The sequence below is a fragment of the Phodopus roborovskii genome, unplaced genomic scaffold, assembly GCF_943737965.1.
Source record: "Phodopus roborovskii unplaced genomic scaffold, PHOROB, whole genome shotgun sequence".
Classification (NCBI taxonomy): Eukaryota; Metazoa; Chordata; class Mammalia; order Rodentia; family Cricetidae; genus Phodopus; species Phodopus roborovskii.
In genome coordinates this window covers 3170103-3196398 of record NW_026126693.1, presented here as the reverse complement: position 1 = coordinate 3196398, position 26296 = coordinate 3170103, and the positions used below count along the sequence as shown (strand labels likewise).

The 26296-nt window shown below is 42.9% G+C and overlaps 1 protein-coding gene across 2 annotated transcripts in view; it reads right to left on the bottom strand.

The window, feature by feature from the left end:
- Gsap (gamma-secretase activating protein) overlaps positions 1–26296 on the bottom strand; it is a 107957-nt gene that overhangs the window by 1907 nt on the left and 79754 nt on the right. For both annotated transcript variants that reach the window (XM_051174820.1, XM_051174821.1), the window contains 6 exons: positions 24784–24845; positions 23254–23349; positions 14081–14151; positions 13174–13268; positions 1452–1571; positions 482–543 (listed from right to left, as the gene is read on the bottom strand). In XM_051174820.1, the coding sequence (XP_051030777.1) occupies positions 482–543; positions 1452–1571; positions 13174–13268; positions 14081–14151; positions 23254–23349; positions 24784–24845 (506 nt within the window). The remainder of the gene's footprint in view (positions 1–481; positions 544–1451; positions 1572–13173; positions 13269–14080; positions 14152–23253; positions 23350–24783; positions 24846–26296) is intronic.

Sequence of the window (26296 nt, the reverse complement as noted above, 5' to 3'; positions counted from 1 at the left end):
AAGTTTGCAAAGTCAGAGGGCTGAAGGACCTTGTGGAATTTCATGTTTTCATGATGTTTCCAACTCGGAAAGCTAACATCGCCTACAAAAGAGCAAGGCATGCTGGCCTCACATTTCCCTCCCGTGTTTTCTTCTTTTGACCTGGTAATGTCTGCCCATGCTCAGAGCTGTGACAGGAGGAGGAAATGCTTTTCAGAGCCTCCTGACCTCCTGCGTGCTCTCCTTTCTACTCAAGCTCTGATGTAAGTGTGGTTTCCTAAGAGGAGAACTGGGTAAGTGATCCGCAGAGAGGCACCATGCCAACACAGCGCAGCACCAGAGAAGCACGGCCTGTGCAGAAGGTGGAGGTGGGTGGATTTTGTGGAAAGGCTGAAAAGTGAAACCAATCAACAGGCCCAGCCTCAAGCAAGGAAAAGACCTCAGAGGAGACAAATGGAAGGAGGGTGGATGAGGCTTGAGAGGAAGGGAATTTCAGTATTACCGGAGGCAGCCGCACAATGATGCTGAATTTTAGCTTTTCATTTTTCTCTGAATTGTCCAGATCTACAACAAAGTTGGAGATTAACAAACAAGACAAAGATATCTATTTTAATACCTCAGCAAGTTTTAAATCCTGAATGTTTCCTCCTGAGATGTCCCAATGCCATCTTCACAGCTAGTGATGTTTTCAAAGCTTTACCTGTGACTCTGAATTAAGGGGTCTTTTATTTTGTAACAGCTGCCAGCCACTGAGAAATTGTATTCATTAAGACAAAACAAGGTTCTCTGAAGACTGGCAAATGCTCTGACAACATTAACAAAACATGTGCATGAATGACTTACATGAGGATTACAGTTAACACAAGCACTGTATCTCTCAGTTTGGGTTTTTTTTTTTTTTTTTTTGTTTTTTTTTTTTTTTTTTTTTTTTTTTTTGCATTTCAAAAGTCTAATTTTGAGATTGCAAAATGAATTAGCTAAAAGCAAGTCATTTGTAATACTTTCTTGAAAAACAAATTCATAGTCTCTCAGTCTCTTTTCACTCTCATATGCAAAAACAAACCTAAGGGCAGTGTTTGGAATCAGAAGTTCTTCTGGGCCTCTTGAAGGGCTAAAGCACTTTCAACTGGCCTGAAGGATGGTTCCAGCAAGTGGGCTGTACTAAGAACTGGTAGGGCCCAGGGAAAGATGTTCAAATAATAAGAACTTCAAGGCAGTGGTGACGTATGGCTTTAATCCCAGCACTCGGTAAGCAGAGACAGGTGGATCTGCAGAGTGAGTTCTAGGACAGCCAGGGCTACACAGAGAACCCTGTCTCAGAAAAAAGGAACTTCAATGTGTACTGCAGAACATGAAGCTGTGCATGGGACCCTTCTGAGTGTAGCTGGACCCTTGTGTGTCACTTACCCAGAGGTCAGCCCTGAGGCTGTCCTGCCTAAAACCCAACCTCTGCTGAACTTGGAGTTGCCTACCTTTCATAAGCCTTGTGACCGCCGTCTCAGTGAGCAACAGCATCCCATTATCAATGTAGTGCAGCAAGTTGTACAAAGGGAGACAGTGCACCCCAAGAATCATGTGCAGGGAGTGGAAACCTAGGAGTGGGTGAAGCAGAAGCAGACATGTACAGCCAACACCTCCAGGCTCCAGAGAGAACAAATATTAATGAAGCTTTGAGCTCTGTGTTTAGGGTCTGGGTCAGCTGACCCATTTACAACCAGGTCCAAGTCCCCTTCCTGTGTGTCTCCAACTAAGTGTCACACTGGCTATATGGTTCATGGCTAATATCTCACTATCCTTCATAAGCGATCATCAAACTCCATAGACCCATGCTAAAAGGTTGTTGGGATGGGAACCATTTTGCTGAAGGGTAAAGAACAACAACCAGATGGCAATAGTTTGTATGCCCACTCTCTGGTCATCTCATAGGGAATTTTGGATTCTCCTTGAACTAGATTGTAGAAAAGAAGAAATGTAGATGACTTAACCAGATCAGAACCCTGCAAGAATTCAGTAGAAATAAAGACTTGCACTCTCTCTCTCAAGCCCAAGTCTCATGAGTAGGGCTACAACCCCAGAGCACCATTCACCCTATCAGTGACAATGAATAAAAGCAAGACACATGGAAGAAAACTCCAGATCCAGGAGAATAAGAAAACCCCTCTTTGGAATGTCAGCATCTTGGGAATCTTTGAAATGATCTATACTTAGTGTGCTGAAAATGCAGCAGAGCAGACCTACACCAAGTAATGGCCATCAGCACTCTTGGTCACCTTAGATGACCAGCACTAAGTAACTGGCCCTTCTGAATTTCCTTCCTTCCCTATAATGGAGCCACTCATCTTCCCCTCTGGGCTATGAAGAGGAACAGAATGGTGTACTGAGCCCAGCACATGGTACAGCGTGATTAACACTGGACAGGCTCTAAGTGAACACTGGCCCACCTGTGACACATCCAGCACTATCAAGTACAATTCCCATTTCTTTTTTTTAATATTTTAAAATTATTTTTTCTTATTTTACATATCAATCCCAGTTCCTTCTCCCTCTCTCCATCCCTCCCTTCCATGCCCCCTGACCCTCCTCCCATCCCATCCCTCCCCACTCCACAGGGAGGGTGATGCTTTCCAGGAGGGATCAACAAATAGATTCCCATTTCATGGATAGGAAAACTGAGAGTCATAGGAGCTGAGAAACTTCCCTATATCCTATTAATAGTAAGCAAAAGGTTGGAATTGCCTGAATGGGGTATGGGATTATAGCCTCAGTTCTTAAGAAGAGGATCGTGCCCCATTGAGAGCACCCTTGGAGCTCTGATACACCCCCACCCATCCCCACCTCCAGCCTACACCCCCCCACCCTGTGCCCTACCCCACCTACAGTCCTGCCGCTCTGGTTGAACACAGGGACAGAGGGTGGAGCCAACAGTCCACCCTACTACGGAGACCTCTCGGAGCAACTCCAAACAAAGGAGACCTGACTATCCACACGGGACCACCTGTAACTTCCACCTGCTTGGTCTCTGACCCCGCCTCCAGTCCTCTGCTGGAGTCCCGGGCCCCTCCCAGAGATCCGCCTATCTCTGCGGGCCCACTGGGAGTTCCTGTGGGCAAGATCCTTGACCCCCAAATCCGGGCCCCTGCCAAAGAACGAGGTCTCAGCTGGAGAGCGCCAGTTTCCAGTGAGATCCCACTACCCTGCAAAAACTTCTCAAGTTCCACCCCAGACCTCTTCCTCTTCCACCAGCTATTTGCAAGAGAGAAACCACCTAGAGAGCTTGGACCACACAGAGCTACAGATATTGAATCTTTGATCCACATAAGCCCATCAGGGAAGGACCATAGAGAGAGGGAAGAGACACCACCAACACCTACTGGAAGAAACTATGGGAAGAAGGCAATACAAGAGAACACCTAACAACAGAAAGACAAACATGACACCACCAGAATCTAGGGAATCTACACCAACTAGAATGGACCACAACAACAAAGCAGAGGAAGCAGAAGGGTACGACTTAAAAATCACCATCATAAAAATGATAGAGGCCCTCAAAGAAGATATGAGAAAATCCCTTAAAGAAATGGAGGAAAAAACAAACAAAAAAGTGGATGAACAAATTCCTTAAGGAAAGTACAGAAAGCCAAGAAAAAACAATTAACCAGGTGAAGGAAACAGTTCAAGACTTGAAAACCGAAATTGAGAAAATAAAGGCAACACAAATGGAAGGAAAGCTGGAAATTGAAAAGCTGGGCAAAAAATCGGAAACCACGGACACAAGCAAAACCAATAGAATTCAAGAGATGGAAGAGAGAATCTCAGGCGCAGAAGATAAACTAGAAGAAATAGATTCATCGACCAAAGAAAATCATAAATCCAACAAATCCTTAACACAAAACATCCTGGAAATGTGGGGACACCATGAAAAGGCCAAACCTAAGAATAATAGTCATAGAGGAAGGTGAGGAAGCCCAGCTCAAAGGTGCTGAAAACATATTCAACAAAATCATCGAGGAAAACTTTCCAAATCTGAAGAAGGACATGCCCATGAGAGTACAAGAAGCATACCGAACCCCAAATAGGCTGGACCAAAGAAAAAAGACCCCTCGACATATAATAATCAAAACACCTAGCATACAGAATAAAGAAAGAATATTAAGAGCAGCGAAGGAAAAAGGACAGGTAACATATAAAGGCAGACCTATCAAAATTACACCTGACTTCTCCATGGAAACCCTCAAGGCCAGAAGGTCCTGGATAGATGTTCTAAAAGTATTAAGACAACACGGATGCCAGCCTAGGCTGCTATATCCAGCAAAACTCTCAGTCAATATAGATGGAGAGAACAAGATATTCAATGACAAAACCAGATTTTCCCAATATGTATCTACAAATCCAGCCCTACAGAAAGTATTGGAAGGAAAATTCCAACCCAAGGAAGGTAACTACACCCAAAAAAATGTAGGCAACAGATAAACCAACTACACCAGAAACCTAGGGTGAAGCAGAACTAATATATTCACAATACCACTGCCAACAACAAACCGAAATCAAACAAGCATCAACAATCAATGGACCTTACTCACCATCAACATTAATGGTCTTAACTCACCTATAAAAAGACACAGGCTAACAGAATGGATACGAAGACAGAATCCATCCTTCTGCTGCATACAAGAAAAACATCTTAGCTCCAAAGATAGACATTACCTCAGGGTAAAGGGTTGGGAAAAGATTTTCCAATCAAATGGAAATAAGAAGCAATCAGGCGTAGCTATCCTAATATCTAACAAGTTAGACTTCAAACCAAAACTAGTCAAAAGAGATGAAGATGGTCATTTCATATTCATCTCAGGAGAAATCCATCAACACAAAGTCTCAATTCTGAACATCTATGCCCCTAATACAAAGTCACCCACATTCGTAAAAGAAACACTACTAAAACTCAAAGCTCATATAAAACCTCACACACTTATAGTGGGAGACTTCAATACACCACTCTCAACCCTAGACAGGACCACAAATCAGAAACTCAACAAACAAACAAAAGAATTAACAGAAGTTATGTCTCAACTGGGGCTAACAGACATCTATAGAACATTCCATCCAAAGACAAAAGAATATACCTTCTTCTCTGCTCCACATGGAACCTTATCTAAAATCGACCACATACTAGGAGACATAACAAACCTCAACAGATACAAGAGAATAGGAATAGCCCCCTGTATCTTATCGGACCACCATGCTTTAAAATTGGAATCCAACAACAACACAAATAGCAGAAAACCTGCAAACTCATGGAAACTTAACAATGTGCAATTGCACCACTCCTGGGTCAAAGAAGAAATAAAGACAGAAATTAAAGACTTTCTAATATTCAACGAGAATGAGGATACAACATACCCGAACTTATGGGACACCTTGAAAGCAGTGCTACGAGGGAAGTTCATTGCACTAAGTGCCCATATGAAGAAAACAGAGGATAGTCACATAAAAGAATTAACAGCCCAACTGAAAACCTTAGAACAGAGAGAAGTGAATTCATCCCACAGGAGTAGACGCCAGGAAATAATCAACTTGAGGGCTGAAATCAACAAAATAGAAACCAGGAAAACAATACAAAAAATCAATGCAACAAAGAGTTGGTTTTTTGAGAAAATCAATAAGATAGACAAACCTTTATCCAAATTAATGAAAAAGCAGAGACAGAACATGCAAATTAACAAAATCAGAAATGAAATGGGGAACATAACAACAGACACAGAGGAAATCCAGACAATTTTCAGGTCATACTTTGAAAATCTGTATTCCACAAAAATTGAAAATTCAAAGGAAATGGACAAGTTTCTGGATAACTATCACTTACCAAAATTAAATCAAGAACAGACAATCAACTTAAATAGACCTATAACCTGCAATGAAATAGAAGCAGTCATCGAAAGCCTTCCAACGAAAAAAAGTCCAGTGCCAGATGGATTCAGTGCAGAATTCTACCAGACATTCAAGGAAGAACTAATACCACTACTCCTCAAACTGTTCCACAAGATAGAAACAGAAGGTTTATTGTCAAACTCTTTTTATGAGGCCACAATTACTTTGGTACCCAAACCTCACAAAGACACAACTAAGAAAGAAAACTACAGACCAATATCCCTGATGAACATCGATGCAAAAATACTCAATAAAATACTGGCAAAACGAATTCAAAAATACATGAGAGAAATCATCCACCATGATCAAGTAGGCTTCATACCTGGATTGCAGGGATGGTTTAACATACGAAAATCTATCAACGTGATCCACCATATAAACAAACTGAAAAAGAAAAACCATATGATTATCTCCCTAGATGCTGAAAAAGCCTTCGACAAAATTCAACACCCTTTCATGATAAAGGTATTGGAGAGGTTAGGGATAACAGGAACATACCTAAACATAATAAGAGCAATATACAGCAAACCAACTGCCAACATCAAACTGAATGGAGAGAAACTTAAGCCAATTCCTCTAAAATCAGGAACAAGACAAGGCTGTCCTCTCTCTCCATATCTCTTCAATATCTTACTAGAAGTTCTAGCTAATGCTATAAGACAACAAAAGGAGATCAAGTGGATCCAAATGGGAAAGGAAGAAGTCAAACTGTCTCTACTTGCAGATGATATGATAGTTTACATAAGCAACCCAATAAACTCTACCAGGGAACTTCTACAGCTGATAAACACCTTCAGCAAACTAGCAGGATACAAGATAAACTCAAAAAAATCAGTAGCCCTATTTTTTTCAGACGACAAAGAGGCAGAGAAAGAAATCAGAGAAACACCACCCTTTACAATAGCCACAAGCAACATAAAGTATCTTGGTGTGACACTTACTAAACAAGTAAAAGACCTACATAATAAGAACTTTGTGACTCTAAAGAAAGAAATTAAAGAAGATACCAGAAAATGGAAAGACCTCCCATGCTCTTGGTTAGGTAGGATAAACATAGTAAAAATGGCAATCTTACCAAAAGCAATCTACAGATTCAATGCAATCCCCATTAAAATCCCACCAAAATTCTTCACCGACCTTGAAAGGATAATAATCAACTTTATATGGAAAAACAAAAGACCCAGGATAGCCAAAACAACCCTATACAATAAAAGAACTTCAGGAGGCATCACCATTCCTGACTTTAAGCTCTACTACAGAGCTATAGTTCTGAAAACAGCCTGGTATTGGCATAAAAATAGACAGGTAGACCAATGGAATCGAATTGAAAATCCTGATATTAATCCACGCACCTATGAACACCTGATTTTCGACAAAACAGCTAAAATTATACAATGGGACAAAGACAGCATCTTCAACAAATGGTGCTGGCACAATTGGATGAGGGTGTGTAGAAGACTGCAGATGGACCCATGTCTGTCGCCATGCACAAAACTCGTCCAAATGGATCAAAGACCTCAACATCAATCCAGCCACATTGAACCTCTTAGAAGAGAAAGTAGGAGGTTCCCTTGAACAAATTGGTATAGGAGACCGCTTCTTGAACATAACTCCAGGGGCACAGACACTGAGATCAACAATTAACAAATGGGACCTCTTCAAACTTAGAAGCTTCTGTAAGGCAAAGGACACAGTTGACAAGACCAAATGGCAGCTCACAGACTGGGAAAAGATTTTCACTAATCCTATATCCGACAAAGGGCTGGTCTCCAAAATATACAAAGAACTCAAGAAACTAGTCAACAAAACACCAAATAACCCTATTAAAAAATGGGGTACAGAACTGAAGAAAGAATTCTCAATGGAGGAAATCAAAAAGGCTGAAAGACACTTAAGAAAATGCTCCACATCCTTAGCTATCAGGGAAATGCAAATTAAAACAACTTTGAGATACCATCTTACCCCTGCCAGAATGGCTAAAATTAGAAACACCAGTGATGGCTCATGTTGGAGAGGATGTGGAGAAAGTGGAACACTCCTCCACTGCTGGTGGGAGTGCAAACTCATACAGCCATTTTGTAGATCAGTATGGCGGTTCCTCAGGAAAATGGGAATTAGTTTACCACAGGACCCGGCAATCCCCCTCTTAGGCATATACCCAAAGGATTCACATCAATGCAACAAAGACATCTGTCCAACTATGTTCATACCAGCACTATTTGTAATAGCAAGAACCTGGAAGCAACCTAGATGCCCCTCAATTGAAGAATGGTTAATGAAGATGTGGCACATCTACACAATGGAATACTACTCTGCAGAAAAAAATAATGGTATCTTGAAATTCACAGGCAAGTGGATGGCACTTGAAGAAACCATCCTGAATGAGGTAACCCAGTCACAAAAAGAGAAACACAGTATGTACTCACTCATATATGGATTTTAGAACTAGATCAAATGATCACCAGCCTATAATTCATATCACCAGAGGAACTAGGATACAAGTTGTATTCTAAGAGATTCATATAAAGTCCCTCACAGAACTGGGAAGGGACAAGTCCCCCAGACCTCAGGTAAAGTGGGGGAGGACAGCTAATGGAGAGAGAAGTAGGAGAAAATGAGAGGGAGGAGAGGGAAGGCATGTGCGACCAGGAGGATTGAGCCTGGTTAGGAATGGAAAATAGGAAAGAGAGAGAGAGACAGAGACAGAGACAGAGAGAGAGAGAACATAAAAGAGGGAGCCAATATTGGTTTGAAGATAAAGTTGAACACAAAGAAAGGTCGAGGGAACTACAAGACTGCTCCCAACTAACAATCTCAGCTCCCGTGGAAAGGCTATCATAAATGCCCTTCCCGGAGAGTGAGATCCACAACTAACTTCTCCATGGAGTACTCAACTAATGCCTGTTGAAAATAGGAGCAAACACCCATACATAAACACTGAGTCGAACTAGAACCCAGAAGCAGATGGAGAGGACAAGACCATGCGGTAGAAGTACATAGAGACAGCTTACCTGAACAAGGAGGAGCTAAGGGCCACTACACTGATAGCTGGGAAGCTAACAGGGGACTGACTCGGACCCCCCTGAATATGGGTCTCAGCCAGAAAGTCTGAGCAGTCTAAGAGACCTCAGACAGTGGAGCCAGGATGTATCCCTGGTGCACAAAAGGACTTTGCAAACATATCCCCCATGGAGGGATAACTGCCTTATTCTAGAGATAGGAGAGAAGCCCTAGTCCCTACTTCACAGGACCTGTCAGATCTACATGACCCCAACTGGATGGCATTCCCCTACATATGGTATTGTGGTGGGGGTTGGGAGGGGAGGGTGTTTAGAGTGCATGTGAGAGGGCAGAGAGGGCAAAAGGGAGGGAAGGAGGGAGGGAGGGCTGGAGGGGAGGGAAGAGGGGGGAGAGGGAACTGGGATCGACATGTAAAATAATAAATTAAAAAAAAAAAAAAAACGCTTTGACTCCAAAATTTAAGTTGAAGAACAAGTTACTGGGGAAAAGGATTTCTATTTTTGTTTCCACAGAAAATGAAAAGATGTGGATTCCTTCCAGACTAATGTGGTTTGATCACGCCAGACCGCCTGAAACAGAGTACAAGCTGATCCTACATTCTAAACAGCTGGACAAAACAGCCCTACAGACTACAGCTAGGATATCTGAATCCTCTTCAAATCCCCCAAGACAGCGCCCTTACCAGCAGGAAGTAGTTTGGAAAGAACGACGCCCAAATTCCCAAATATTGTGTATAAATGTTTGTTTTCATTTAATTGGACTTTGTTATATAAAATTAAATAAAAAAAATAAAAAAAAGAAGAGGATCGTGCTACCTCAGTGACTAAAGCTGAGTTAACAGAACAGCGTGAACATGAAATGAACATTTGAAGTGAAATCTGTTGATAGAAAGCAATAATTCTCAGGTAAGTCTGGACAAAGTAAGCTTATTCAGTACCCTCACACACCAGAGAGAGGTGAGCATCCTCACACAGCAGTCAGGGGTGATCACGCTCACACTCCAGTCAGGGGTGAGCATGCTCACACACCAGACAGACGGGGTGAACACACTCACACAGCAGACAGGGGTGAGTAGTAGGATAATGGACAAAATAGTGACCATCACCACTCTTGTTCACTTTGCAGTATGGTAAAGGTAACAACTGGTTCATCATAAAAATGAGCATATATTTACATGTGACCATTTCTATGTGTACATATAACATGGACCCAATGGTGAATGCTATCAGGGAATTTATCAATCCTGGAAACTTTGAAGGGACACTGAAAGATTTTGAACATGATAAAAGAACTGAATTTTACCTTTGTAATGTTACTTTGTCAACAAGCATAGGAACACTGTGGCCTGGACATGTACAAGAGGGACTGGGGGCACTGAGGGGGAATGAAGAGGAATGGAAGTGTCCTAGTTAGGGTTTCTAGTGCTGTGATGAAATTCTACAATCAAAGGAACTTGGGAAGGAGAATATTTACTTCTCTAACACTTCCCTACCACAGTTCAACATCAAAGGCCATAGGGACAGGAACTCAAACAGGACAGGAACTTGGATGTGGGAGCTGATGTAGAGACCATGGAGGAGTGCTCCTTGCTGGCTTGCCTCCCTGGCTTTCTCAGTCTACTTTCTTATAGAAGCCAGGTCTACTCAGTGGTGGCACCACCCACAATGGTATGGACCCTCCTCCATCAATCACTAATAAAGAAAATGCCCTATACGCTTGCCTACAGCCCAATCTTATGGAGGCAGTGTTTCAGTTGGGTTCCCTCCTCTCAGATGACTCTAAAACTAGCCAGCATAGGAAGGGTCCCGTGGCGATATGTACATGTCTAACAACTGACTGGGTGCAGGGATGACAGAGGACCATTGTCTCCTCTCAAGGATATATATATGGCAGAAAAAAACAGTGCTCAGTGAATGGGATTTGGGTTCTGAGAAACCATGGCATTTTCTCTCTGAACATGTAAGTCATGAGCAGAGGGACAGTCCTAATTCCTGGCAACCTTGAGGACCAGATGATGTGCAGATGTTGTCCTCAAGTAGATGAGAATGGGCTAAAAGAGACTGAGTTCACAAGGTCAAAACAAATTATAGTATTACTAACCAAACACTAATATTTTCATGTGGAATTAGAAATTCTTTCCCAGACTAATAAAGTCAAAAATTATTCCTGAAAAAGCATTTATACTAAATCATGAATCCTGGAACAGAATTCATAATTCCCTCCTCAATCCTGTGTACATGCTGAACATCCCAGTGACCCTCCGTCTGCTTCACTGGTACGGTCCCAAGTGCAGTGGCCTATTCATGACCTCGTGTGTGTGTGTCATCTCTGAGCAGGGTACATGTGCTGTAACAGGCCATCGGTTTCACCCAATTAATCTTCGTCCTCCAGGGCTGCTGGCTTGCTGTAGCCAGGGAGAGAAATATCAAAACAAATAAACAAAACTCCGCTTGCCACTCCCTTCTTTTATTTAGGTGTTTGGTGCTTGGAACTCAATTCTGACTAGTACTACAGACTTGAAAAGCAAGCCCCTTACACACATGCATACATTAACCCATTGTAGACACACTTCACACACAGACGTGCACACGTGCATGCACACACACACACACACACACACACACACACGTGCCACTTCACCCTTTCTTCCCTTGTCATATGAAGAAAATAGCATTTAATAGCAAAGGAAAAGCCACCTATAATCCCAGCACTTGGAGTAGTGGTAAGAGGATCAGGATGGGGAGTTCAAGGCCAGTGTTGTCTGCAAAAGTTTGAAGCCATCTTCAGCCACTTGAGCGTGCAATGTGGCAGGGGATGGGGTTAGCAGCTCAGGGGTGAAGGAAAGAAAGTAACAGTGAAAAGGCAGCTACAGAATGAGGGACAAAATACTTGTAAAGCAGAAATCTGTATTACCTCCCATCTCTCAGGGTCCAAACAAGGGAGGGCTTAAGTGTTGGGAAAAGTGTGGAGAAGCGCAAAGCCTTGCACACTGTTGGTGGGACTATAAAATGAGGCAGCTGCTGAGGAAGACTGCATGAACACGCTCAAGAAGCTAAAAATGGAAGCAGCATATGATCCCATAATCTTTCTGGGCGCCCTACAGAATTCAAGTCAAGACATATACAGGGATTAGTATACTAATGTTCATTAACCTTTTCACACTAGCCGAGATATGTAAATGTCCATTGATAAACAGGTAAATAACATGTAAAATATACAAACATAACGTTACTCCGCTTTAAAAGGAAAGAAATCTTGTCATCTATGACAAATGCGTGGATCTAGAGGGCAGCATGGAGGTTAAAATAAGCCCATCACAGAAGAGACAAATACTACATGAGTCTGTAAGAGTGGTCTAAAGCAAAATCAGAAACAACTGAAAGGTGGTGGCCCGGCTGGGAGGTGGGAAGGCAAGCTGCGGTCCATGGACTGTGAGGAGAGGCTGTTTGTGAGGTAAGAAAGCTCTACAGAGCTACTATGCAATGCTATGCTGCAACTTGTAACTATGTTACAAGTTGATTTCATGTTAGATATTCTTCCTATAATAAAAAATACATAGTAAACACAAGGCAGAGATACATGGCAAACAGGAGTTTATGCGTTTCTTACATCGTTAGACCTATGCAAATATCCCATTCCACTCTTACTAGTGTTTGTAACTGATTTCATTTCTCATACATTAGCTGGCAGCATAAAATGGTTACTGCACACATTCTGATCCAATGTCACTTACATGAAAAACTGCGCCTGTGTGCTCATGTGTATGCAAGCGTGCGCGCACACACACACACACACAGAGAGAGAGAGAGAGAGAGAGAGAGAGAGAGAGAGAGAGAGAGAGAGAGAGAGAGAGAATTTTAACTAAGTCTGTTCTCAAAATCCTGGAAACATTTTCAACCTCCAAGCACTAGGGCCATCCTAAAACTGGACATCAAGCCAGACCACTCCCTCCGTTATGCTCGCCTTTGGGCTCCTCCACACAGTAAAGCAGGCCTGAGGCTGGAGGAGAAAGTTCCCCAAGTTTGGCTGGACATGCCCATGAGGGCTGACTGGAACAGCTTCCTAGAGGCGGCAACCATGGAGTTGGCAGTCAGGGAGGTCTGTCAACAGAGACCAACCTCAAGGCCATCCTTCACCAGAGGCAGCTGCTGACACACGGGCACCAGGTTCAAATTCAGGGTGCTACTATCTGGAGACCATGTGAAAAACAACTTTATTACACCAAACGACCAAGGAGCCAAGACTCACCAGGTGGTAGTGGGAAACACAGACTGTTAGTGGCATCCAAAATCCTGGTCATGAGGTGAAAAACTTCAAAATCCGCAACACTGCCATGGTTATTTCTGCATAAAAACAACAAAGTAGTATGTCAGTCACACACCTGACTCGTGGCTCTGAGAACCACATACACAGATTCCTATGAAATGTTATACCCAGTGGAAAGCCACAGAAATAAGAGACTGACCAACAGCCTAAGGTATAGAATCTTACACCATACTCAGTGGGCTCATAAATGACTAATTACATTAATTGAAAGGGGAGCTCATGGATCCCCAGACTGATAGCTGGGAAATCAGCATTGGACCGACCCAGACCCCCTGAACATGGGTCGCAGTGAGAAGTCCTGAGCAGTCTAAGGGACCTCTGACAGTGGAACCAGGATGTATCCCTGGTGCATGAAAGGACTTTAGGAGCACATTCTCTATGGAGGGATACTCTCTTAACCTAGAGACATGGAGGAGGGCCTAGGTTCTACCCCAAATGACTTGATAGATTTTGATGACCCCTCCTGGAAGGCATCACCCTCCACGTAGAGTGGGAGGGAGAATGGGATGGGAGGGGGTCAGGGGGCATGGAAGGGAGAGAGGGAGGGAGGGGGAACTGGGATTGACATATAAAATAAGAAAGAATAATAAATTTTTTTTAAAGTTCCCTTCTTAGAAGTAGTGGTCTCATGTGTCTCTCCCTCCCCATCAACCACGTGACATAGTGGATAGCTGAGGTTGCCTTGACTTCCCACTATAAAACTGAAACACATGCTGACAAGGCTGGAGAGCACTGCTTTGAACTAGTGTTTCAGAGGGGCTTTTCTACAACAGGCAGTTACTACCTCTTTGCACACCATGACGAAGGGGACTGAACAATACTTGCGTACAGGTGGAAAACCCAAGGATGCACACTGTGTTTTCTCCAGCTGGTTTCCAGCATGCACCAGATGAGGTTCAGCTAGAAGGGAAGAGGATTCATGAAGCAGAGCTCTTGTCCTTCCCTTAAAGGCCCTCCCAACTGTCCCTCTGCAGCTCTGATTGCACATCCAAGACAGTTGGCACTCGGGCTGTGGCCAGGCACACCATACAACTAGTCTTTCTGAAATCAGTGCTGAGGCACTGACATCCAAACTGGAAAGACTGGAAATGTGCCCCCACTGTGACAGAGTGTTCTCTGTCTATGCTGGAAATGCTCCACTGAGCAGCTAGCTGGCTCCACTGTCCACACAGAGCCCCTCACCAGCAGTGAAGGTCAAATGCCAATGGCTTAACTGTCCGCCTGCCACACTGACAGTGGAGAATGATGACAGAAGTACATGAGCTGTGGGGAAAGGTGACAAGGGGGTCGGGTTCTGTGCACTGTGTCTCCCTGTCCTCTCCAAAATCAGTATCTTCTTCTGTGAGATGAGAGGAAGTGCTTTCCTATTGCTGGCATAAAAATTAGTTTTAAGTCACTGACTAGAGCCAGCAATGTATCACTCAAACCAGATGCCTTCTTGGCCTTAGGGCTTTGTCTGAAAACCTACTCTGATTTTACAGGTTAGTCAGCAGTACAGCAGTCTCCACATGGTGGTCCACCATGAACTAGTGCACCTGAACACAGAATAAGAGCAGGACACAAGGCAGGAAGGGGCCCCATGCGTGCACAGCCTTGGTGACAGAGGATTCTCTGGCTAACAGCAAGCTATGCTTACAGGAACTTCCTTGAATGTGTTTCCAGAAACTCTGCCTAGCCACCCTCTTTAGGAGGTGTGGCTGGTTGCAACTGGGAAAGTTGGGTATGTCAGGGGCATGGTGTTTATGAGTCAACACAGGCATCATTTCTAGGTCTCCTGCCTTGAGGAGTCAGCACAAACCAGTGTGAAAACTTTCATGTGATCAAGTACAGTGGAGAAAAATGCTAGAATGGAAATTCTTAGCACTTTAGAAGGAGAAACTTAAAGTCAACAGAAAGGAACCCTTTCATGATGTGACCAGACTCTCAGATACAACACTGGGAGTCTTTGTGCTCTGAAAGCTGTTCCCAATGCCTCTGCAGCAGTCTCCACACCACAAATGAACAAATGGACTTACATAACAAACATATTTTAAAAATGCCTCAGACATCATTGAGATTACATGAGAAAAAAAGTAGAGGGAGAGCACTCTAGACCTGCCTATCCACGCGGGACCACCCGTAATTTCCACCCGCCTGGTCTCCCCCCACCTCTGGTCATCTACTGGAGTCCTGGGCCCCTCCCAGAGATCCCCCTATCTCTGCAGGACGACTCTGAGTTCCTGCCCGCAGGATCCTTGACCCCCATCCCAGGGCCTCTGCTAATATCTAACAAGTTAGACTTCAAACCAAAATTAATCAAAAGAGATGAAGACAGTCATTTCGAATTCATTGCAGAGGAAGCCATCAACACAAGGTCTCAATTCTGTACATCTATGCCCCAAATACAAAGGCACCCACATTCATAAAAGAAACACTACTAAAACTCAAAGCTCACATAAAACCTCACACACTTTTATTGGGAGACTTCCACACACTACTCTCAACACTAGACAGGACCACCAGTCAGAAACTTAAGAAAGAAACAAAAGACCTAACAGAAGTTATGTCTCAATTGGGTATAACAGACATATATAGAACATTCCATCCAAACACAAAAGAATATACCTTCTTCTCTGCTCCACATGAAACCTTCTCTAAAATCGACCACATACTAGGTGGCATAACAAACCTCAACAGATACAAAAGAATTGGAATAGTTCCCTGTATCTTATCAGACCACCATGCTTTAAAATTGGAATTCAACAACAACAACAAAAATTGCAGAAAACCTACAAACTCATGGAAACTGAACAATGTGCAATTGCACCACACGTGGGTCAAAGAAAAAATAAAGAAAGAAATTAAGGACTTTTTAAAATTCAATGAAAATGAGGACACAACATACCCGAACTTATGGGACACCTTGAAAGCAGTGTTACAAGGCAAGTTCATTGCACTAAGTGACCATATGAAGAAAACAGAGGACAGACACATTAGAGAATTAACAGCACAACTGAAAACCTTAGAACAAAAAGAAGCAAACTCACCCCGGAGGAGTAGACGCCAGGAAATAATCAATTTGAGGGCTGAAATCAACAAAATAAAAACCAGGAAAACAATACAAAAAAATCAATGCAACAAAGAGTTTCTCAAGAAAATCAACAAGACAGACAAACCTCTATCAAAACTAATGAAAAAGCAGAGAGAGAACATGCAAATTAACAAAATCAGAAACGAAAGGAGACCATAACAATGGACACGGAGGAAATCCAGACAATTTTCAGGTCATACTTTGAAAACCTGTATTCCACAAAATTTGAAAATTCGAAAGAAATGTACAAATTTCTGGATAACTATATCTTACCAAAATTAAATCAAGAACAGAGAAACAACTTAAATAGACCTATAACCCTCAATGAAATAGAAGCAGTCATCGAAAGCCTTCAAAAAAAAAAAAAAAAAAAAAAAAAAAAAAAAAGCCCAGGACCAGATGGCTTCAGTGAAGAATTCCACCAGAAATTCAAGGAAGACCTAATACCAATACTCCTCAAAATGTTCCACACAATAGAAACAGAAGGTTCATTACCAAGCCCTTTCTATGAGTCCACAATCACCTTGGTTACCCAAGCCTCACAAAGACACAACTAAGAAAGAAAACTACAGACCAATATCCCTGATGAACATTGATGCAAAAATACTCAATAAAATACTGGCAAACTGAATTCAAGAATACATCAGAGAAATCATCCACCATGACCAAGTAGGCTTCATCCCTGGAATGCAGGGATGGTTTAACATACGAAAATCTATCAACGTGATCCACCATATAAACAAACTGAAAAAGAAAAACCATATGATCATCTCCCTAGATGCTGAAAAAGCCTTCGACAGAATTCAACACCCATTCATGATGAAGGTCTTGGAGAGATCAGGGATAACAGGAACATACCTAAACATAATAAGAGCAATATACAGTAAACACAGCCATCATCAAACTGAATGGGGAGAATCTTAAGGTGATTCCTCTAAAATCAGGAACAAGATAAGGGTGCTCTCTCTCTCCATATCTATTCAATATTATATTCGAAGTTCTAGCTAAAGCTATAAGACAACAAAAGGAGATCAGGGGGATCCAAATTGGAAAGGAAGAAGTCAAACTTTCACTATTTGCAATTTATATGATAGTTTACATAAGCGACCCAAAAAAAAACTCTACCAGGGAACGCCTACAGCTGATAAACACCTTCAGCAAACTAGCAGGATACAAGATACACTCAAAAAAGTCAGTAGCCCTACTTTATTCAGACGACAAAGAGGCTGAGAAAGAAATCAGAGAAACATCACCCTTTACAATAGCCACAAGCAACATAAAGTATCTTGGAGTAGCGCTTACCACACAAGTGAACAACCTATATAATAAGAACTTTGTGGCTTTAAAGAAAGAAATTAAAGAAGATACCAGAAAATGGAAAGATCTCCCATGCCCTTGGATAGGTAGGATAAATATAGTAAAATTGGCAATCTTGCCAAAAACAATCTACAGATTCAATGCAATCCCCATTAAAAGCCCAGAACAATTCTTCACCGACCTTGAAAGGATAATAATCAACTTTATATGGAAAAACAAAAGACCCAGGATAGCCAAAACAACCCTGTACAATAAAATAACTTCAAGAGGCATCACCATCCCCGACTTTAAGCTCTCCTACAGAGCTATAGTTCTGAAAACAGCCTGGTATGGCCACAAAAATAGAGTGGTAGACCAATGGAATCGAATCAAAAATCCTGATATTAACCCACACACCTATGAAGACCTGATTTTCGACAAAACAGCTAAAAGAATACAATGGGGCGAGGAAATCATCTTCAACAAATGGTGCTGACACAATTGGATGATGGTGTGTAGAAGACTGCAGATAGACCCATGCCTATCGCCTCACACAAAACTCAAGTCCAAATGGATCAAAGACCTCAACATAAATGTAGTCCCCCTGAACCTCTTAGAAGAGAAAGTAGGAGGTACCCTTGAACAAATTGGTATAGGAGACTGCACAGACACTGAGATCAACAATTAACAAATGGGACCTCCTCAAACTTAGAAGCTTCTGTAAGGCAAAGGACACAGTTGACAAGACCAAATGGCAGCTCACAGACTGGGAAAAGATTTTCACCAACCCTACATCTGACAAAGGGCTGATCTCCAAAATATACAAAGAACTCAAGAAACTAGTCAACAAATCACCAAATAACCCTATTAAAAAATGGGGTACAGAACTGAAGAGAGAATTCTCATTAGAGGAAATAAAAAAGTCTGAAAGACACTTAAGAAATTGCTCAACATCCTTAGCTATCAGGGAAATGCAAATCAAAACAACTTTGAGAAACCATCTTACTCCTGCCAGAATGGCTAAAATTAGGAACACCCATGACAACTTATGCTGGAGAGGATGTGAAGAAAGGGAACACTCCTCTACTGCTGGTAGGAGTGCAAACTTGTACAGCCATTTTGGAGATCAGTATGGTGGTTCCTCAGGAAAATGGGAATTAGATTACCACAGGACCCGACAATCCCCCTCTTAGGCATATACCCAAATGATCCACATCCATGCAACAAAGACATGTGCTCAACTATGTTCATAGCAGCATTATTTGTAATAGCAAGAACCTGGAAGCAACCTAGATGCCCCTCAGCTGAAGAATGGATAAAGATGTGGCACATCTATACAATGGAATATTACTCTGCAGAAAAAAAAATAATGGAATCTTGAAATTCACAGGCAAATGGATGGAACTTGAAGAATCCATCCTGAATGAGGTAACCCAGTCACAAAAAGAGGAACATGGTATGTACTCGCTCATATATGGATTTTAGACCTAGAGCAAAGGATCACCAGCCTATAATTCACACTGCCACAGGAACTAGGATACAAGGTGGATTCTAAGAGATTAATATAAGGTCCCTCACAGAAGGGGGAGGGGACAAGTCCCCCAGAGCACATGGTAATTGGGGGACAGTGACTAGGAAGATTGAGTCAGGGGGGAATAGAAGACAGATGAGGGAGAGAGAGAGAGAGAGAGAGAGAGAGAGAGAGAGAGAGAGAGAGAGAATGAACATAAAAGATACTGCTGCCAACTAACAATTTGAGCAACAGTGGAAAGGCTACCATCTAGTACCTTTTGGAAGCAGAAGCATATTGCATCAGGATAAACAAATAGGCTGAATAGATGTTAATTCAGGGAGAAATAATTTACAACCTAGACAGATTAACACCAGCAGGCTCCACCGGATGCTCTCCTCTCCACGACCTGCCAGCAAGACAGCGTTCCCTGGCTCCTCCTCAGACCTCTTTCCACAGGTCACTTCCTCCCCTGGCTCACCCCCCAATGGGCGTGGTCGGTGCCAGAGAAGGAGACAAAGTGAATATCCCACTACAATTCCCCTTTTAGTCTAAAGAAAAGATTTAGGCTTGATAGGAAACTATATACAAAACAGTGAATAACAAGTGTGCTCTAAGAAAAGGAAAATCGAGAACAAAATGACCTACATATCTAGTCCTAGGGTAAAGGCATAATGGAATTTACAATAGTGTTGTCCTAAGCCGGAAAACGTAAGTCTAGTACCTAATATATCTAACTAGGAAGAGAGAATAATAGTTGTGATAGTTTAATCTTCAACCTCATCAAGACCTGAGAAGGAAAATAACGATACTAGGGTAGATAGGAAGTGCAGATGGGCAACTTCCAAAAGGTGCAGCGAGGACAGAAACAGCATGCTACCTGGACAGTCACCCAAGGTCTCACAGCAACATTGGTACACCCAGTCTTGGCTAAGGCCAAGAGTACTTGACAGACCACAACAACAGCAGGGAAGTAGAAAGGCTGTATTACCCTGACTTGGCAAGGTCCAGCAGTCTTCTATATTTGTCTCCTGCAAGCACATAGGACTGCATGTCCTCAGACAGTGGAACCAGGATGTATTCCTGGTGCACAAAAGGACCTTGAGGACACATCCCCCATGGAGGGATACTGCCTTAACCTAGAGACAGGAGAGAAGTCATAGTCCCTACTTCAAATGACTTGACAGATCTACATGACCCCACCTAGATGGCATTGCCCTACATGTGGAATTGGGATGGGGGGATGGGAAGGGAGGGTGGTCAGGGTGCATGTGAGGTGGGGAGGAGAGGGTAAGAGGGAGGGAGGGAGAGGGAACTTGGAACAACATGTAAAATAAAATTATAAAAATAAAAAAAAGATAAAAAAAGATTCAGTCATAAGGAAAATCAAAATTATTCCATTCGTGTAAAGTTGGACAGAACTGGTGGTCATCGTGTTCAATTAATTAAACCAGATCCAGAAAAAAAAAGTAGAGGGACTGAAATGAGGGGTTGGCAATCTAAAGTTAAGCTCCACTGTGGATAGAAGTTTCTGTCCTGCCAGGGCCTGCAAGCATTAGCTCCAAATAAACACACAGAGACTTACTATTAATTATAAACTATTTAGCTGATGCCTCAGGCTTCTTACTGGCTAGCTTTCTCTTTATTATGAACCCATTTCTATTAACCTGTGTATATCCACATGGTCTTGGCTTACCAGTGATGCCCCGCCCTCTTGCTCCCTCAGCAGCTACACAGGGTCTCTTCACAAATTACTCTCTGCATTCCTCTTCCCAGAATTCTTCCTGTCTGGTAGCCTACATCCTGCCTGTCCACAGGCTGAAACAGCTTTACTCATCCACTGATAAGAGAAACATATATTCACAGCGTACAGAAGGACATCCCCCATCATTCCACCATAAGCAGCCCCTTACTAAGGAAATATAAATGACACAGCCACCATACACATGTAGAGGGAAACAACATCTTCTGAGAGAAAAGAGGAAAAGGCATGGAAAGCTGGACACCTTCATCAGAACTGTTGGTGATGGCTTAAAAAGAATACCTTCTCAGCATGACAGGTTCTTTAAGCCAGGCCTCTGTCTCCCATCCTAAGCTGAGAGCCACCTGTTGCCTGCCAATACCTGGTGTGGAAAAACAAAAAGCTCATCCCCACCATGCAAATGCATAGCTATAGCAGTGAGCACAAGCAAGGCTATGTCTGGGTTACTAGCAAAGCTAAAAATAACTGATGTGGGAATGAGGTCTTGTGGACTTGAGATGGTTTCATGTAACTCCTGCTCATTACTGAAGACTACAGACCTCGGGAAAGCTACCATTCCTGTGCAGATCTGCATTCATCAACAGAACCACTAGCTAGATTTCTTTAAAACTGGCCTTGTTTAAAAAATAGTTGACCAAAATAAAGAAAGAACACTTCTATCTTTGAAGAGAGAGACAAATGACTAAGACTGTGGGAAGGGTCAATGCATATTCTTAAAGTGTACTTCACTGGCATTCTATACAGAGGGAGATAGAGAGACCTGGATGCCCTGGTTAAAAATAGCATTATATGACAATACAGCCTTTCCTAGTATATTAACATTATAAAATTCACTGTGGCTGGAGAGATGGTTCAGCAGTTAAGAGCACTGATTGTTCCTCCAGAGAACCCTGGTTCAATTCCCAGCACCCACATGACAGTTCACAAACATCGACATTTCCAGTTCCAAGGGATCCAACACCATCTTCTGGCCTTTGTGAACACCAGGCATGCACATGGTGCACATACATACATATATACATACATACATACAAAACCCCACATGAACAATAAATAAATACATTTTAAATTATGAAATTCAAATATTTCAGTAGATTGTCAAGTATGAAAATAGTCACTAATGACTACAGTAAAGGTAGAAAACTTCAAAATTAATTGAAGAGATCTTCTTGACTTTAGCTAAGAAATTTAATATTCCAAAGTCATTGCAAATACACACACACACACACACACACACACACACACACACACACACACACATACACACACGTTCACACACTGGCTCATTTGCATACCTGTCTTACCCAAACTTGGAGACATAATGGAACATTCTTTCTCTGTCAAGCATATTATTTCTAGATTCTACAGGACCAGACTTTAGCTTCAGTGTTTTGTAAAAAAAGCAAAGATGGATGAAATCCAATCTCATCGCATCATTTCTATTTCCATATGAACAGATGTCATTTATTTGAACAATATCATCTCAGTACATTGTTAACAGGCAATGAACTGCCATCTCATTAGCAGATGTGGTGGGAGATTGAAAGCTGAGCTGCAAGCTGGCCTAGTTTATCTTTTGGACCTAATTTGGAATTAAAGCTCAAGCTCTCTCATATTGTATAAACCTTCACTACAAAAATCAATACTTATTGTCTAATAAGGAGTTGAAAGTTGTCTAAATGAGATATGGCCAGCCACTTGGCAGCTATCCTAGCCTTATTGTCATATGTGTCCATGAGCATAGGACCACTAATTTAAGTAGGACAGAAAACCACCTTCAATAAGTTCTCTTTGTTTGCTGCTCTTCTTACCCTTCCCTTAATCTATAGCACCAAATATACCAGTATGAAGATGGAAATCTCCAAAACCTAACCTGAGGAACAAATGGGGTCAAGGATGCTGGAGAGACCTCTCAGTCAATAAACTGCCTGCTATGCAAAATGAGGACCTGAGTTTGGGTCTTCAATACCACATAAAAAGTCAGGCAGAACATCTGTAACCACAGGACTGGGGAGGGAAGTGGCAGAGACAGGTAGATTCCTGGAATCCATTGGCCAGCTAGCCTAGCTGCATTAATAAGATCCAGGGTCAGTGAGAGATCCTGTCTCCAAAACTAAGATGAAAAGTGATGGAGAATGACACTTAAAGTCAGCCCCTGGCCTCCACATGCCTATGGGCACACCCATTCCACCCCCTACACACACACACACACACACACACACACACACATGCGCGCGCATGCACATACAAACACACAGACACATAACATATAAACATACACACAACAACCAATGGACTCACTGACTGACACCCTGAGAATTAACATGGGGTAGGGTTGAAATTGGGAGAAAAAGTAAAACCAACCAGTTTTGAAATGTAGTCCAGAACCGTCTGTTCAATTTTCTTCTTTTCTACACCCTGTAGATGTCTCACTAGATGGTCTCTTAGCTCAGACACCATCTGAAAACAGGACAGGCACTAGATAAGTCACAACAGGCCCATTTACACCTGTGGCTGATTTTAATTAGGACCAGTATTAGTATTTGGAATCAACATGAAAAACTCTTGATCTGAGGAAAACCCTTCACCCCTGCCACCCCAAAGGTATATGACTGTAGTTGCCCTCTGCCGAGGTAAATCAATGGCTCCAACGTTTCTCTCAGGGGGAACGTCTTATGATTTAACCAAAGCCAAGGGGCAACTCGGAGTCATTTGGCCATGATGGGACTCCTCCAATGAAGTCTGTGGAAAGTGCCAGCTTCAAAGTTACAGGCTTTGGGATCTACAACTATTTGCAACCTACAACTCCAACAGCTCTGGGAAAATTGCACGACCAACACTATGCTCCACAGATAGACTGTGCTCTGTAGAGTGACTGTGCTTCACAGAGTGACTGTGCTCCACAGAGAGACTGTGCTCTACAGAGTGGCTGTGCTCCACAGAGTGACTGAGACTGTGCTCCACAGAGACTGTGCTCCATGGAGAGACTGTGCTCCACAGAGACACCATGCTCCACAGAGGTGACTGTGCTCCACAGAGAGACTTTGCTCCACAGAGTGACTGCTCCACAGAGTGACTCTGCTCCACAGAGAGACTGTGCTCCATGGAGAGACTGTGCTCCACAGAGAGACTGTGGTCCACAGAGTGACTGTGCTCCACGGAGTGACTGTGCTCCACGGAGAGACTGTGCTCCACGGAGAGACTGTGCTCCATGCAGTTGGCATGAGAGTAGGCCACAGGAAGAATTCTCATTCCAGTTTCATAGTAAAATGAGGGAGGGGGAAAAAAGGGTTTTGTCATAGCCACAACTTTTTAGCCAGATTCATTCCTAGAAGTGAAATTGGCTGGGTCTCATACTTTTGTAAAATGCCACCAAAACAGTTCGTTCTAATTTTCAATGTGTGGTGTATCCCTGTATCCTGAGTGTGTGTATCCCTGTATCCTGAGTCTTGTTAATATGATTTGTAAATCTATGTCAATATGATAGTCAAAAAATGAAAAAAGGCCATGGATATGGTTCAGTGGGTAAATGTGATTGTCATGCAAGCCTGAGAACCTGAGTTCAGATCCCAAGAACCCATGCTAAAAATCAGGGACATGTGTCTAGAATCGCAGAATGTTGGCATATATACACATATATTCCTTATCACATTCTTGTGACTAATTACATGCATGCTTATTCATGTGACTAATCCATCTCCTTCACTAGAATATATATTCCAAGAGGGCAGAGATCATACATTTTCTGCTCATCACTGGACACCCAAGGCTATAGTGCTGGAATTCGCTGAATACTTCATGGAAAATGCCTTCACATGAACAGCTGTCTGTCCTTGCCCACTGTTTATTGAGACCACTGCTTGCCAGCCCTCCAGAAGCCCACAGACTACTTACCAGGCCCATGAGTAGCCTCTGGTGCCTATCTTCCTCTTGTAAGAGGGGTATTAACCTTGGTTCTGAAAATTAACAGAAAATCAGCCATCAGAAGGGTGGTGTTCAGGAAGCAGTTACAAGACCCACACAAGCCTCCTCCCCTCAGGAGGCCTAACTCTAGAGAGGGCAGGCTTCAGACCGTGTGGCTCCCTCCTACCTCCTGATCCCATAGGTCAGTGGCCTTCACAGTCACTGAAGAGACAGTGACTAACTGGGACAAACAATGCTGACAGACACATGCTATCAGATTGAGGACATGGGACATCGAGACAGTTAAAGCAAACTCACTTTCCCCAACCTGACTGACCCTGCACTGACGAGAAGCCTAGGAGACCAGCAGGATTGCCTGACAACTCCCACACTGGGGTCTTCTCTCAGAATTTCTGAGACCCAGAGCAGGTAAGAGGGCAGACCCAGCAGGCTGTTGCTCCTGTCTGAAAAGGCACGGGCTCTTTGACCCCTTAGAATGAATGCTTTCTTTCTTCACACTCTGGAATATGATGAAACTACTCAGAATGTGAGTGCAACAACCCTCAGTTTGCAGAGTTCAGTTTCAGGCAGTGACAGCATTCTTCCTGGGAAGCAAAGCAAGGAACAGGAAGGAAGGGTTGTAGAGCACACTGGGAGACACTGCCCCTGAAGACGATGCTTGCGGGGCTGGCACCAAGCCAAGCTCAGAAACCTCCCTTAGGCAGCAACAACATTTCCCACACTGCACAACTGTTAGCCACAGCAGGAAGATGACCCTGGATCTCACACATGTATGCCCTGTCCAAAGAGCAGAGTCCCTGGCTACAAGCAAGGATGGTCTGGCTACCCAGACTGTGGCTAGTTCCCAGTGGAGATAAGTCACCTTCATGGACCACTGGGCTGTGTGTGTAGCTGTTGAGTATACTGTTACACACTTTCCAAATTAATTTTCATTAGAGTCTCCACACATATGAAAATATCCAAGTCCATAAAACAAGGGTAGGTGATAAAAAATAGTTTCCCTACTGAAGGCTGGTCTTCATGGAGCATGAGCAACATCAGAAAGGTTTGGGACTGGATGTAGTCACCATTCTTCTCCCTCAGTTACCACAGAGTAAACCTCCTTGCCTTGGAAAGCCTCCCCAGCCTCTCTCTCCTCCATCAAGCCCCTTCCTGCTCAAATCCCTTACCTCTAACTAGGCACTAACTAAGCATTCTCTACATGAAACCAGTCTGTTCTTACTGTCCCCTCACACCAGCCCTGAGGACTATGTGCAGGCACTTATGGTTGGTATGTGACAACTCTGGAAACTTGTGTCCAATCCCATAGAACCACACTGCTTACCTCAAGGCCAATCTTTGCTCCCCTGGGACCAAGCCCAGGGCATAACCCCAGGGAGAATCAAAATGAAAGGCACACATAAGTCAGAGACCATGTGATCAGACAGCTGGAGAGAAAGCATCTGATTCAAGAAAACTGCCAAGTGCAGCTTTCAGTATAGCC